Source organism: Cimex lectularius, unplaced genomic scaffold (assembly GCF_000648675.2).
Source record: "Cimex lectularius strain Harlan isolate CLEC.00 unplaced genomic scaffold, Clec_2.1 scaffold23, whole genome shotgun sequence".
Taxonomy (NCBI): domain Eukaryota; kingdom Metazoa; phylum Arthropoda; class Insecta; order Hemiptera; family Cimicidae; genus Cimex; species Cimex lectularius.
The window spans coordinates 1,520,468-1,535,587 of NW_019392690.1; the positions used below are offsets into that span (position 1 = coordinate 1,520,468).

Here is a 15,120-nt window from a genome sequence, read left to right on the forward strand (position 1 = left end):
CAGGCGGACCAGGAGGATCCGTAACGACCGATTTAACCCGCAGATCACTCGGTGAAATCTCATACTGTTACGTACAAAATACAATTTTGAAAAGATTTTACCCACGGTTGGAAGAGGATCCTACAAAGATGTGTGCTTTATCATGATGACAATTCATTTGCCAAGTAAATGCTTTTATTGCACCGGAGCAAGAAGTGTCATGTCATCTTTCTATTTTTTTTAAAACTTTTTCTGCACAGCCTAATAGACAATTATTATCGGGGATAATGACATAATTGGATGCTAATCCCGAATCACGTATGGGACCGATAATGCCATCTGGTTCGTACTCCGTTGTTAAGCACCATTTTTGTCCTAGCAAATAATACCTCATGCCAAGCAGTTTAAAAACTTCGTGTCGGTCTGACTTTTCAATCGAGATTGAAAAGAACATTGGAGTTAAAAAATTTACTTTTGTCTGCTTGTGTTGAGTAATCTCTCATGCTTATTTTATCTGAATGAATCATTGTGATTTGAATTGCTAGTTATAAATGACTTATTCTCTCATTCAAGGAATTAGACCGTTTTAATTGCTAAATCAAGACAAAACCACGAAGAAAAACCTCAGAAGAGAATTAGTTCGAGCATTTACACTTTTTTCCTCTTTACGGATTTCTTTATCACTTAAACTGTCGTCTATTGTGCCGATTTTTCTACTAAAAATATATATGTATATTCACAGGGTCTTTAGCTTAAGAGCTGTGTTTCCAGATAGATTATCTACGTCTCTTCTAGACATAATCGACATTGGTTATCCGATGATAGTCTCATTTTAAGGTGATACTGAACTGCATGTCCTATAAAAATCGTTTTTAATTGCTTTTTGTGTTGAGATTTCCACTTGTATCCATTGGGTTCTTTATGCGAGTAGTCTTTTTACTGGCCTCATGCCTCGTTTAGTTCCCGATTGTGTTCTTCTGTAACCAACTGCTGACTCGTTTCCTGTAATTCTCTCATGACCTGGGACCTTACAGTTAGGCTATTTAAAGATATAGCAGTTTTTTTGTACGTAGGCAGTTCCAAATAAGTTTTGAGGTGACCACGTAGTCCTAGAAAGCCTTTTGAACTGCATGCTGTCTGAAAGAATCAGCTCTCAACAATGTTGTTTGCTTCTTTTCACCGCCCCATGACTGTGGGCGTTATTTTAGAAACGTTGATGCTAAGGCATGCAATTCTTTTGATTTTTTGTTGAATTTCCTCTGCGTTTCTTTGTTCTATTTTTGGCCACCATATATAAGTTGCGAAACAGATCAAGGATCTGAAAATCCTAAGGTATGCCCAAGGTCATTTTAGGATTCAGTGTCAAAGTTTGTCCACAGATTTTTGTTGGCATAGCAAGTTAATTTTCGGTCAGGAACTCCTAGGTATTTTACTTCTTTGGAATGCCTTAGTACTTAATTTCGCAAGGGTATAGCTGTAAGATTAAGTTTCTTTTCCTTGTGAATGGGGACAACAATATTTGCCTTTGCAATTGTTTACGTTAACCCTTATCCTGGCACCATTTCAATATTAAGTTTAACTCTTTTTGCAATAGTTCGACCAGAGAATGGACTGTCTCCTAGTATTGACCATCTGCGGACGTCGAAGCCCTTTATGCAGAAGGTTGACCAATGACAATATAGTTGATGATGATACCCTTCCTTGGGGCATCATGTAGTTTTATTGCATTTACACTTAATAGAAAGGTAGTTAATAGGTCGGACTGTAAAGTATATGGCATATTGCAAACGTTTAGGCCAGCGTTGTCTACAATTCTAATTGAGGGTATTAAAAATGATCCGGCGATTAGCCTCGTTCAAGGATCCGTTTCATTGCAGAGATTATATTGGAGAAGCGAGCGCTTAGTTTTCTAATAAATTTACCTGCCTGGAGAACTAAAGCCCCTTACGGGGAAGAAACAATGAGCGAACTTTTAATTGCCCCCGCAAAAGATTTGTGTCTTAAAGTTTGGTCCACCTGCTAAAATTAATTGACCGATTATAAAGAAAGCACGTAACTATCGTTCCAGATAGTGTAAAGAAAAACAGCTTCAACGAAGATCTTTTGAGGAAATGTCAAGAGACAACTTCTAAAATGTAATATGAAACTATATGTAACAATAAAGAAATAAAGTTAATAATAACACAAAATATAAAGGAAAGGGAAGTAGAGTCAATAAACATAATAACATGTCCGCAAACATAACACAACGGAAGCCAAAGGGTGAAACGTTATGTAATTTTAACGCATAAATTACATGCAGCCTGTAATGAAAGCGACAGCGCCGTTCGAAAGGATCCGGGTAAAACGTCTATCTCAGATTTAATTGGTTTCCTTTTTTCGATTCTTGGCACGACTTTGACAACGGAATCGCCGAAAAGAAGGAAACCTCGTGTCGGGCCTTACCTTTCTTGAGGGTGAGCTGGTTCTCGCCGGAAGCCTGGAAATCGTAGAGGGCGACGAAGAGCTGCGGGTCGTCCTCCTCCTGGACGAGGAGGTTCTCCTTGCTGGTCCACCTGCTGGCACTCGGGTCGAGCCCTCCGGTCCCTGCTGGCTCCGGCAGGTCAGGGATGTGTGGTAAAGGACGGCTCGCTAGCAGCGCCTCTGGAAATTCAGTCACACCTTCATTCATTCGGTACAAAACAAAGACATTTTAGTTACAGAGATTGTCTACATCTAACGAGGTTTCCTTACCACAACGGGTTCCTTCTCTATAGAAATGAGAGACCGAATATTTTGAGGATTACTAAATATAATCTTACAGAATTTGCGGGGTTTGTTACAAACTCTTTGGTGGTTTTACATATATAAAATAATATGATCCCTGACCAATTCATTCACCCAATTCTGAATGGGTGTGAGCCAACTGGCGACAAATCGTAACGGTCCCCTGTAGAAAATTCAGAGTCAAATAAAAAATGCGCTGTCTAATACAATAATAATACTAATAATTACGTGTGTCACATAAGAGTCGGGTTGCTACAATTATTCATCAAATCATAGGCGGAACCATAGCTGGATCTGAATATTCAAAACGACACAATAATGTGGTCAACCTGAATAATCAGGTCATAGTCGTTGTACTGGGACTCGTGAGAAAGTGTTTTACTAAAAATATGCATATTGGACCAATACTGTAACAAAAGGAAAAAATGCGGAGATAACAGATTACAATCTCAAACGACAGAGACATAAACTGGTCTATAGAAGGTCCGAGTAAGCCCATCATAACAACATGCAATTGCCTAATTCCTAAAAGAAGAGCGACATTTGAGACTATATGAATCTATCATGAAGATAGTTTGATACATATGATTCAGCCTCGCATCGAACTGTCTTAGGGAATGACTATGGTTACCAGTTACTGAAAATGCGTTTTACATGAATGACCTTAAAGCATATGTCATCCTTTAAAGCCTACTTAAGACCTAAAGCATCAGTCCTAAGCCCCTACGGCGAATATGTTTGACTTAATAATAACAAATAATAAAAATATCGAGTCTTACGCATAAAGCATAGAAGAACCTTGGAATCTTGTGGTACTGTCCTACCCACTTTGTAGCAAAACTGGCTATAAATACTAAGGTTAGAGACAACACTTAAAACAGCTAGCTGTTGGTTTGGTCACCCAGTAACAGAATTTAAGTGCAGGGTGCTGAAAACAAAGTATAACGTGAAAGTCATCAATATACGAGCCATCCCGTATCTGAAGTCTAAGATCCTCAAATGGTCAAAAACTAGGCTTGAAAACCCTGATCGTTTTGTAAGAAGCAGTAAGTCTTAGAATAGATGAACCACCCAAGGAGCTTCTTAAGAGTCTTTTTAAGCTTCTGGGAAGAGACCTAGTCAATATAAAAAATCAAGTAAAAAGAAATTGATCCCTTGCTCAAGCAATGCAAAGACTTGATAGGAAGTACATGGTCATGAACTTGATAGGCCATTCAGACTTGGGCATAAGCAGATAGGCAGATAAATTACACCCTGAAACAGAGGGTTTCTCGCAGGCTATTTAAGACCAGATTATCGCCGCTAGAGTTTATAGCAAATACTTCTTAAGGAAGGATAAAGAGAGTGTCCAACACCTCACAGCATGCTGCCCGGTAATGACTCTTACTATTTACCTAGAGACACGTAAGCATTGCCACCATTATTCAACATTATAGTAAAGTACAATTAATTAAGGTTTTTAGTTGAAATGAAAAAAGCTAATGGCACGAGAGATGGGGAGTTGATGTCCGAGTGGATCGAGGTCACGATAACTCAGGTGGTAGAGCAGCGGCGTATCTAGCCGAAGGTCGTGGGTTCGAAACCCTCTCGTTCCATTAGCTTTTTTTCATCTCAACTAAAAACCTTAATTAATTGTCATGTATTAATTGGTCAAGCGGACCACGAAAGTAGTGAATTATAGAAAGGCATGGACAATATCCTTATTAAAAAGATTAGCAGCCTGGATTTCTTCAAAAAGACCTATTTATAATCTATTGGAATATCCAGTTAATTACAACTAGGATAATCAATCCGACATAATAGTAGAAGATCTAATCTGGGAGAAGGCAGCTCAAGTTACTGATATTGCTGTTTGATGAAACATTCAGAAAGTAAGAGAGGAAAGGATACGAAAATACCACAAGAAAAATGAATGGGCTGACACGCACTGAAGTTATTTGAAGGTTAGCTTGTCAGATCTCTTAGAACCAGCGATAGTGGGTTCGATTACCATCGTCGTCCAATTTCCAACACTTACCCAAAAATATTCTTATCATTAGCAATCCGGCTAATTTTCTAGAACACAAGAATTTTCACTACTTAGTGTTACTACTAACTTCCAAAAATTATACAATAAACCTCAACTAATAGTTAGTAACTATACTAATACAACAATAATACAGGTACGAACTATGCGGAACTAACGACGCTGACCATATTTATTACTGGGTTCGTCTTCTCGTTGGTTTCGGCTTCAATCCATCTTCAGCGAGGGACACCCGGAAGTAATCAGTCCAACGAATGTCCACTATTCAAATAATTTTACCATGTTTAAATATTTAAAAAAAAATCTTTTGCTAGTATTTGTAGTGTTGAACCTTTAAGACGGTCGAACATTAGTCCATGTCAAAATTTTCAAGGTTTTTGTCTATTTGAACGAACATGTCTTGCCCGAGGAATGTAGATTATAAGCATGTAAACTATAGAAACTATTTTTATAACAATAATCAATAAATCTTAAGGTAAATTTAAGCCGAGAGGGGAAAAAAGCTTTATTTTTAAATAGGTAAGCCTTCGGTACAATGTTAATTCAGATTCTGTTGAAAACCATAATTAATACAATATCCGGATCATCAGTTTATTCATTTATACATCATTTGTCATCTGAACAGCGAGAATAAACGGACCAGTGATAATTTTCACTGAGAATTTGACCGATTAGAACAAGAACAGAATCCAATAAAACGTCCAAATTCCAGTTTATATCTTCATTTTGCTTTCAGAAGAATATTCAAATCTCGGTTGAAATGACAGTCGAGGATGGCGAAATGCCATTGAGATAGACAGCGAGAATTAGCGGACCAAGACTAATCAAACTCCTGTCAAATTAAAAAAAAATGTTTAATTAAGTTAACCGATCATTTTGTTCTTCTTAAAAACTGATAAAATAATCTGTTAACTGTTATAACAATCTTCTTACTTAGTTCAATAGGTCGTGAGTTAAAGTATATTTTATATGTTCAAAACGAATTATTTTAGTCCTTTCCGACGGGTCGATGATCTCATTAAGAGATTACACCATTAATGTTCAAAGCGAGGTAATCAGCCTTTGATCCGAACCACATTTTATTTTTAGAATCAAAACCTTCGATTCGATCCAGTTTTTCCCCATTTCCCATGCTCCCCGGCAACAGCACAACTTTTCATTAACATGAATCAATAAAGAAAGAAAAGAAAAATGAGTGATGCAGTATAAACGAGGTCACAATTGAATAAAAGGATACAATTTTCGGAAGCAACGAACACTGCGTGAGTCACGTTGAGTCATCGCGGAAGAAGGAAAATACGGTACGTGTTGGTCAATATGTGCCAGGAGAAAATTATGATAAATTAAAAACAAAAATCACTGGTAAAAAAGTTAAAAAGGGTCGGAAGCGTCCCTGGAAATGAGGGCAGATGCATTCTATAGCCATTGTCAGCATGTGAGTGGATGGCAGCAGGTGCTACAAGTACAAAACTGCTAATTATGGTAGAATCTAATAACATATAACATGTCCGAACCCACCGCTTCATGTATATTCTATTTTTTGTTTTATCAAATCCACGGCCTTTTTTGGTAAACAATAGCAGGCGTTACTTATGATTCAAACATTTTTCCTGTTAAGGATAGTCAAAAATTGGATCTGCTCGGTATTTTTTGACGTAGAAAGCAATACAAAAATTGTGCACTGCTGATTCCTTACATACGTAAAAAAATCAATGGAAGCTGTTATCGATTGTATAAACAGTATACAGTAGTTACTGAACCAAAACTTAATTTGATGAAGCAATTTACTTTAACTAACATAATGGAACACAACTTGGTTCAATAGAATGGTTTCCAGGTTCGAGGCATGCGACAATCAAAGTACCATCGCAGACTACTAAACCTAGGACGTGTTAGGACTAGAACGATAGTTTCATTGTACATTGGAGTCTGCAAACTCCGGCGGCATACAGGCTTTGGAACAGTACAAACAAGCTTGTCCAGATACGCAGGAAGAGGAAGAAACGGCAGAACATGGCTTCTCTTGGTTCAAAGACTAATTGAGGCTGAGATTCTTACTCTGCAAGAGAGGATAAACCCAGAATAGGAGAGGCAAAGCCCAAAATGGAAATTCTACAACGTAGAAGCAAACTCCTAATAACCTCAACTTTATTCGATTCACAGGAAAACACCCAACCATGGATATGTAACCTTAAACACAACCGGCCACTAGCCGAACCAGCATGAAATCTTTTGTGTTTTGCCGTATGGTAAAGATATAATAATCTATCTTTTAGTAAGACAAAATCTTTTAAGAAGGCATTATTTGCGGGAAAAAAACACGAGTTATCGTAAATGATATTGTGGTAAATGTATATAAGCAAACAAGCGCGTACAGATTTGTTCACATCGGTAAACAATTTTCAATTATCTCTAGTCTGCAAATCCCATATTTTTTAATCCCAGCAACAGGATTGAGTTCTTTGAACTGTGAGTAAACAAACATACAACCTAATATGCTTCACTTATATTTATATCTTTGAAGTGAGCCAGTTTAATACGAGTCTTCGTCTGAACAGTTTTGTGACTCGGGTTAATTCATTGCAAATTTCGCAAAAACCATTCAATAATTCGTCTCAAATTTGTTATCAGGTATCATCAATTTAGTTATTTTTCTTACATATTGAAAATATTTACTTTCCTTAATGGTTATAATCTATTCCGTTTAATTACAGTATGAAGCCATTTTCAACATTTTTGAAAGATTAAATAATGCAATCTCTACAAGGACTTCCTTATCGTGAAATTTCAAAAAAATATAAATGCTCTATTGGGGTAATAACAAAACGTAAAAGATCTTCCGGAATTTCCAATCCTTGTTTTAAAAAGAACAGGAGTGGTCCTAAAAAAAAATTTCCGAGGCCAAAAGGCGTTGTATCATACGCTCCATTCGATCAGGAGAGGTTGACAATGCTGTCCAAATTCAGCGTAGGCTGCGTGATAATGATAATATGGATGTCAGTGCTGAAACAATACGGAGATGTTTACGTGAGGCCGGATTAAGAGCGACGGGAAAAGTGAAGAAACCATTGCTGACCAAAAGTCATAAGTTGCTTCGCTTGAATTTTGCAAAAAATATAAAAACTACACAGAGGAAATGTGGGATAACATGATTTCGTCTGATGAAACCAAAATTACAGATTAGCGCAGATGTGAAAGTTTGGGTTTGGAAGGGAAAGAAAGAACCCTTAAGCTCTCGAACGGTCCTACCTAATGTAATATTTGGTGGGAACATAACGATTTAGAGTTGCATGACATCAATTGGGGCAAATCCATCGACGAGGTCCTATTTCAGCGCGACAATGACCCCAAACATACGGCCAGGCTGACCAAACTTGCCGATCGTGGTTTTAATGTCATGGAATGTCCTCCACAGTCAACTGATCTTAATTCAATTGAGCACTTGTGGGGAACGCTAAAAAGATCTTTAGTCGATTCTGCAGGGGACGCTTCAAACGTCGATCAACTTTGGGAAAAAACACAAATTGAATCCTAATTGATCCAGAACAGTGCAGAAATCTCGTGAGAAGTATGCCCAGAAGGATTGATGCAGTTTTGAAAGCCAAAGGAGGACATACAAAATATTACTTTCTATGACACAATCATATTATCGTTTAGACACGGTAATTTCTTTTATATTATTTTAATAATATGATAAAGGATCAATTTCATTTTTTGGGTATTTTTTTTTGTGTTAAGATAAATAAAATTATTTAAAAAACTACGTTTATCTGATTTCCTACAATTGTTTTTTAAAGTAGATAATGAAATAACACAATTTGTATACATCTGTGAACGAATCTGTGAGTCACTGTATGTATAAAAATTGGTATACAATTATCTTGGAATTTTTAATAATACATTTTCTGTCCTTCCAAATGATATAATTACATAACGATCAACTATGGCAGGGTTTGGCCGAGGTCAGCCTTTAATAATTTCATAGATGATAGGCAAACACATGAGTGTTATCGTAATTAACTCATTGTACAACATTCATCGTTAAAAATTTATTGTTAATTCCATGAATTCATAGCAAAAAATTTAACAAAATGTTCATTGTGATCTACTGAGCTAATATAAAACGTCATACACATTTCTCTATTCGCAATTGCTTCATTGTTTGTTTTTATGAAGGCGAATCTATACTCTATCGATTTTTTTTCGATAGTTGTTATTTCTATTATAACAATTACACGGAAAATGTATTGCAGGAAAAGATCAAAACGGCCGATACTGCTGGAATTGGTTTCGCCTTTTCAACATGGCTATTGCATTACAGGGATAACAGAACTGTTCTTTGTTCATAAGACTATCGGCTACCTCGTCGAAAACATCAGACGTTTTTTCTTTAGGGAAAGTGGTTTTTCAAAACAGGATGTCATATTCATCACTTTGCTCATGTTCCATCGCATCATAGATAACTGGAAACATCTTTAAAAAAAGAAGATATGCATGTTGCCACGTAATTCTGAATAGAGATTGCAAAGTGTCAGGCAACCTCCTGGAAAAGACATACCCTAGGCTTTAATTTTGTCAGAGCAACGGACGTTCATGATTAAGTATTTATAAGTATTATCCTGAAGTTAAATTGCTTCGAATGCGATGAAATAAAAGATTCTCTAGTGGTTTCATTTGGTTTTATGCGATAACGGTGTCTTCATAAAATTCGGCCAAAATTGGGTGGTTAAGACCAAAAACACCAGAAAACGGATTCTTATATAAACCTGACAATACCTGCATATCAAAAGACAAAAGGCATAACCGGCTAACAGAAACAAGGCGATGATTTATATAGCTTTTTCCGTCAAAATATCCCTTTTAATTTCAAATTAACCTTTTTTAATTCAAAATACCTTTTTAAAAATTCAAATTAACTCTTTAATCTTTAATTTCAAATATGAGATAATATGAAATGTAAGCATGTAAAGTAAACTTGGGCTTTAGAAGGCCGTACAAAAATAATCTCAATTAAAATTTATCCATTTATGTTTTAGTGGTCAATTGACCAAGTTACTTCTTTCAATTAATTATTCTTTTAATGTAAGGTTTTGGTTGAGATAAAAAAATCAGTGTCACGAGCGGGATTCGAACCTAAGACCTTCGGCTAAATAGTCGTTGGTCTACCACTTGAGCTATCGTGACGTCGATCCTCTCGGACACCAACTCTCCATCTCAACCTACAACCGTTCGAATTTTCCCTCTTTTTGCCATTTTCAAATGTCGTTTAATCAGGATTGGATTCTTGGCGACTTATGAGATGCAGAGTTGGCGTCCGAGAAGATCGAAGTCACGATAGCTCAAGTGGTAGAGCAGCGACGTATTTAGCGGAAGGTCGTGGGTTCGAATCCCGCTCGTGACACTGAATTTTTTTATCTCAACCAAAACCTTACATTAAAAGAATAATTAATTAAAATTTATGTAAAATTATTTAGAAAAACAAATGATTCGTGGTGATGACGGGAAAATGAATATAATTTTAATTTGTCTAGTTGAGGGCCGTCCGTAGCAACAACGGTTTTGACACGGCAACTTATTATAAAGTGAAGGTCCTGGGTTCGATTCCAGCAGCCCTGGATTCAAACCCAAACACTCATAAATGGGCTTTATCCAACACCGGCATCCAGGGGGTTGATATGACCTCTGATGTTGCGAACCCCGTTAAAAAGAAAGAAAAACATTGCCCAGTTTGTTAGTCTTTACTTCGTCAGGAAGAACATAGAATTTTCCAATTGCCAACATCCTAGTTTTTAATTGGCATTTTTTAATGTTTGAGCGCCACTAATAAGATTAACGAGAGCGATCCTAAAAATATGAAAGTTCAGAATTTTGGTTTTGAAGTAACGACCGACGTGGGACCGCGGTAGAGTGGCGGTCCGCTCTCGGCTAGTAGATCCCACGGTCGTGGGTTCGATTCCCACCATCGCCTCTGGAATTTTTTTGACGTCTACGGAGACCGGTGGACGCAATGAAAATTACCCGGAATTCATCAATGGAAGGTGTGGGCGGGATCGGATCTCAGCGACCCTGAATTTGAAAATGAGTTTCTTCTAAAAATGGAGACAGTAAAAGTACAATAAGCTATATAGAGCTGCAGTGCTCAGGGGACTCCACTAGTTCCTTGAATCCACCACAATTTAAAAAAAAGTGTTTATGTTTGGAAGAGACGCAGGATCATCTGAGTTCAGTTCGTGCGGAACGTATCAACAGGTCGAAGCACGTTCGTACTTGCTCCAGATCGTGCATCAGTCGGCGAGTAACTTAAAAGTTAACATTTTCGCACTATACCTGTTTTTAATTTACTCACAACAAATAATGTAATTTATATTATCTTACAGCTATCTTTATTTCCTGCTTTCCCAGCGCTTCCTTAGTCCTTTATTTCTACTTCTTGAAAACTCATTTTAGAAATGCACCCCGAGTAAGGACCGATGAATTCGTCAGATCGATTAAGGACGAACAAAAGGGCCGTTGATGTATACAACCTTTTGTATTTTCTATCGATAATAAACAGGGTAAAAAGACCTCCATCACAGCGGGTGGAAAGAAAACTAATTTTTGGACGCCCAGATAATAAAAAAAAAGGATTTCGAACTATTCAATTCACATTTTTAATATGCTTGCTAAACCCGTTCCTCTAACGCGAGGCTACCAAGCGGTTTGAGTAACGGTAGCATTGATTAATTTATTGACATGACTAGGGTCCCTTATTAAAAACAAGATTTTTCTGTTTTATAATAGCGATCTGAGCGTGTTTTAACAAATCGTTTCGCTCCCGAATCCGTTTGTTTGAACCGATGTTCCTTTATATAAACGACCTGTTTATCTTAAGGGTCATCGACGGCACGACGTATTTGTAAAGTTTGGATTTTCGCTAAAGATAAAGTTTACAGTTGGAGATGGGCCAAATTGGAAACAATTGTAGAAATTTACTGGAAAACTTAAAATGGAATGAAACTCATTGCTTTAACAAATATAATTTTACATTTTTTACTCTTCTTTTTCACTTGTTGACTTTTTATATTTCTTGGGTTTCTTTTCAGGAACTAGTCAACTATTAAAAATCATTACCGAAGAAAATGAGTTTGATGGATGTCTCCTGAAAAGAAACCCAAGAGATATAAAAAGTCAACAAGTGAAAAAGAAGAGTAAAAAATGTAAAATTATATTTGTTAAATTAACGAGTTTCATTCCATTTTAACAGATTTCCAGTACTTTCTACAATTTTGACGAGAGAAGAAAATGGAACGGTCTCACAGAATCTGTACTAAAAGTCAAAAGGTAAACAAAGAAATTCTTAAACTATACCAGATTATTTTTGTAAGCTTGAAAAACAGGTACGCTGATTATCTCCGATTTCTTTTGAATTAACGTCGGATTCTAGGGTTTTTCAGTCTCCTCGATGGGAATAAATATCAAGCAGTTTTTAGTGTATAATTATAATAAGGAACAATAAGAAAAATAAGAAATAATAAACCGATTCCAGAAATTGTCAGTTAATTCCAAAGTGATAATATTTTTTATCAAACAATTCTTAAAAGAATACTTGTACGGTCTTTTTTGACGTTTCATAATCGTTTGACCGCGTGTGTCTGTAACAAACTTAAGCACGTGCTTTGAAATACCCTCCACCTAATCCTTCTAACGATTGTCAAGAGTCCGCCAAGGATCGGCGTTCTCCGTCTATTGTCCTCAGGAGGAGTACCTCAGGGAAGCGTACTTTGACCGATCCTTTACCTCCTCTACACAGCCCTTTTGCATCTTTTTCCGACAGCTGTTCCTCTGATCCTGATCCAAAAATTGTTTCAGAGGAGCTCCTGGCACATGTCCTGTAGCCCAATGCAAACCCTGGCATATAAAGTTTATTGAAAGCAAAAGCACACATGTAAAATTCACTCCTCGAAGCAAAACACCTCATATAAAATTCCTCAAAATACTCCCATTCCAATAACAGACTGCGTCCGTTACCTTGGGTTCCATCTAGACTCAAGACTAACTTGGAATCAATGCACGACTAAAAGAAGAGTACCGCTAAACCTTCAAACATCCAAAGACTACTACTACTCCTTTCAATACAAAATCTTCAGAATCATAGCCATTGCTCCTTACTCCGTCTCCAAAATACCCTTCACAATAACTTCAAACTTAAAAATAATCCCCGACACAGAATCCTCTCTCCCCAAAAAAGTTCCCAAATCCTTATCCAAAAGAAACCACCCTTATAATCCCACTAGACGGCTGTAGATGGCCTTACTAATGAGGATAACTCCTAGATAGTTGGGAGAATATAGGTACCAGCACACACAGGGATCCAAGGTAAGGAGGAAGCCGACGCAGCAGCAAAGGATGCCACAGAAAACGCTGAACTCGAAACAACAGGCACAGTAGTGCCGAAAAGCTACTTCATCTTCATGGCTTCAAAAATGACATTGGCCCAATGGGAACAACGTTGGAGGCTTACTTCCATAAAGATAAAAGTCTTCATACTAAAAAGTTTTTCCCAACAGTAGAATCGAGGATGGCAGTAGAACTGAAACACCACCAAACGCTTACTCAACTTACAAGCATGGACGAACTCGAGAATATTTCTGTAAATTCCATATAACAGAGGATTCGGAATGCGACTGTCCAAGACCTCAACAAACATGAGACCACATCTTATTCGACTGCCCCATTCAAGAACTACGCCGAAAATCTCTAATAAGGGGTGTTGTATGCAAAGGTGGACAATGGCCACCAGACCATCACATTTTGATTAAAGACCACAATGAAATCTTAATTAATTTTGTTAGTAAAATTATATTAAATTATTTGTAAATAATAATTGTATGTGGATATGAATACCTGAAATCGCTATAGGATCAGGTACTAAATAAATTCTCAAGCCGTTGGGGTACTTAGGCTAGAAAAAATAGGAGAATAACAATGGTTGTTACCTCCCTCACGACACCTAATTCACCTAAATTTCACTTATTACAAAAAAGTTGTAGATTAACATTAAATTAAATAATGTTACAGATTGTAACAAGTATGATTAAAAAAATTGGCTAAAAGAGAATCAATGATTTATTAAATATAAAAAGCTTTCGAGTTGGATGAACTTGAATGATGCGCTGCTGAGACCATCATTGAGCATGACGAGAAAAAAAAATGCTAGTGGGAACAAACAAAATCAGCGAATCTCGAAAGTACCCACGCAAAACCTTTTCTAACGCTGACACGTATTCCAGTGTAAGCAGTTCCAGCTGTCGGACTGTCCATCTTCTCATTCTTCGATTTTGTTCAGTTAGTAATGTTAGGATACGTGGGTGGTCCGCGATCGGTTTGATTGTCGGGTGGTCTGCCAGGTAGCCAGGCTGAACTGGAGCTTTATTATCATTGTTCTTCCTTTAAATCGAGGGGGAAGCATGTAAAATCACCTTACTCGTCGACACAGTTCCAACTCACACATTCTATTTTCAACGTATAATGTAACGTTCCATTTCCACGCCTGTTAAAATCCCACGTCCTACTGCAGACGGTGAACTTTCAAAAACAATTTCACCCGTCAAATATATGTGACAATCGCTGGCAATATGCAAAAACAATCGCGTACTAATGAAGAAAGTGTAGGAGTTGGATAATGAATTGTTAGTGATATATTAAAACAAATTACAGATAAATTATTTAAAAAATAAATTTATTTAGGGAGAATTTATTTCTACTCCCTCAATTTCCTCTTGAATTCAAACAATGCTCAAAACATGTTCATGTTGGTTGCAATTGTAATAAAGATTTGACTGGACACCAAAAACTTCAAACTTTAGAAATTACAGATTAAAGCCTTGGTGGATGTTAATTATTTGTCGATCATTTTATTTTAGACATACATCGAATTTAAATGCTGGTTAGGGGGCGTTGGTAGTCGCAACGGTTTAGGCGTTGACACGGCGCTAATCACTTTAAGTTAAAGGTCCCGGGTTCGAATACAGCGGCCCTGTATTCGAACCCGACATACAAATGGGATTTTTTCAAAAACATCGGCACTCCGAGGGTTCATATAATCTCTTAGTTGAAATAACCTCGTTAAAAAAGTCTTTAATTCCTATCTTCAAGGGTAGAGAAAGAACAAACGGACCCAAAGTAAAGCTCAAGATGCCAAGCAACATCAAATGCACGACCTAATGACGAAAACACTAAAAAATGAAAAAATCTATACTCGACGATAGTTTAAAAAGAAATACTTATAAATTAATAAGAAATGTTTATATATTGTGACAAATTTCACGTTCAGCTTCAAATGATGTGAAACTGCAGGGGGGCAGAATGAA

General features: G+C 37.0%; 1 protein-coding gene across 5 annotated transcripts in view; it reads right to left on the bottom strand.

The window, feature by feature from the left end:
- Window positions 1-15,120, bottom strand: part of LOC106661321 (tyrosine-protein kinase Abl) — a 140,824-nt gene that overhangs the window by 27,099 nt on the left and 98,605 nt on the right. For 2 of the 5 annotated variants that reach the window (XM_014384632.2, XM_014384625.2), the window contains exon 2: window positions 2,425-2,622. The exons of the other annotated variants lie outside the window; for them this stretch is intronic. In XM_014384632.2, coding sequence (XP_014240118.1) covers window positions 2,425-2,622 — 198 coding nt within the window. The remainder of the gene's footprint in view (window positions 1-2,424; window positions 2,623-15,120) is intronic. 5 annotated transcript variants of the gene reach the window in all.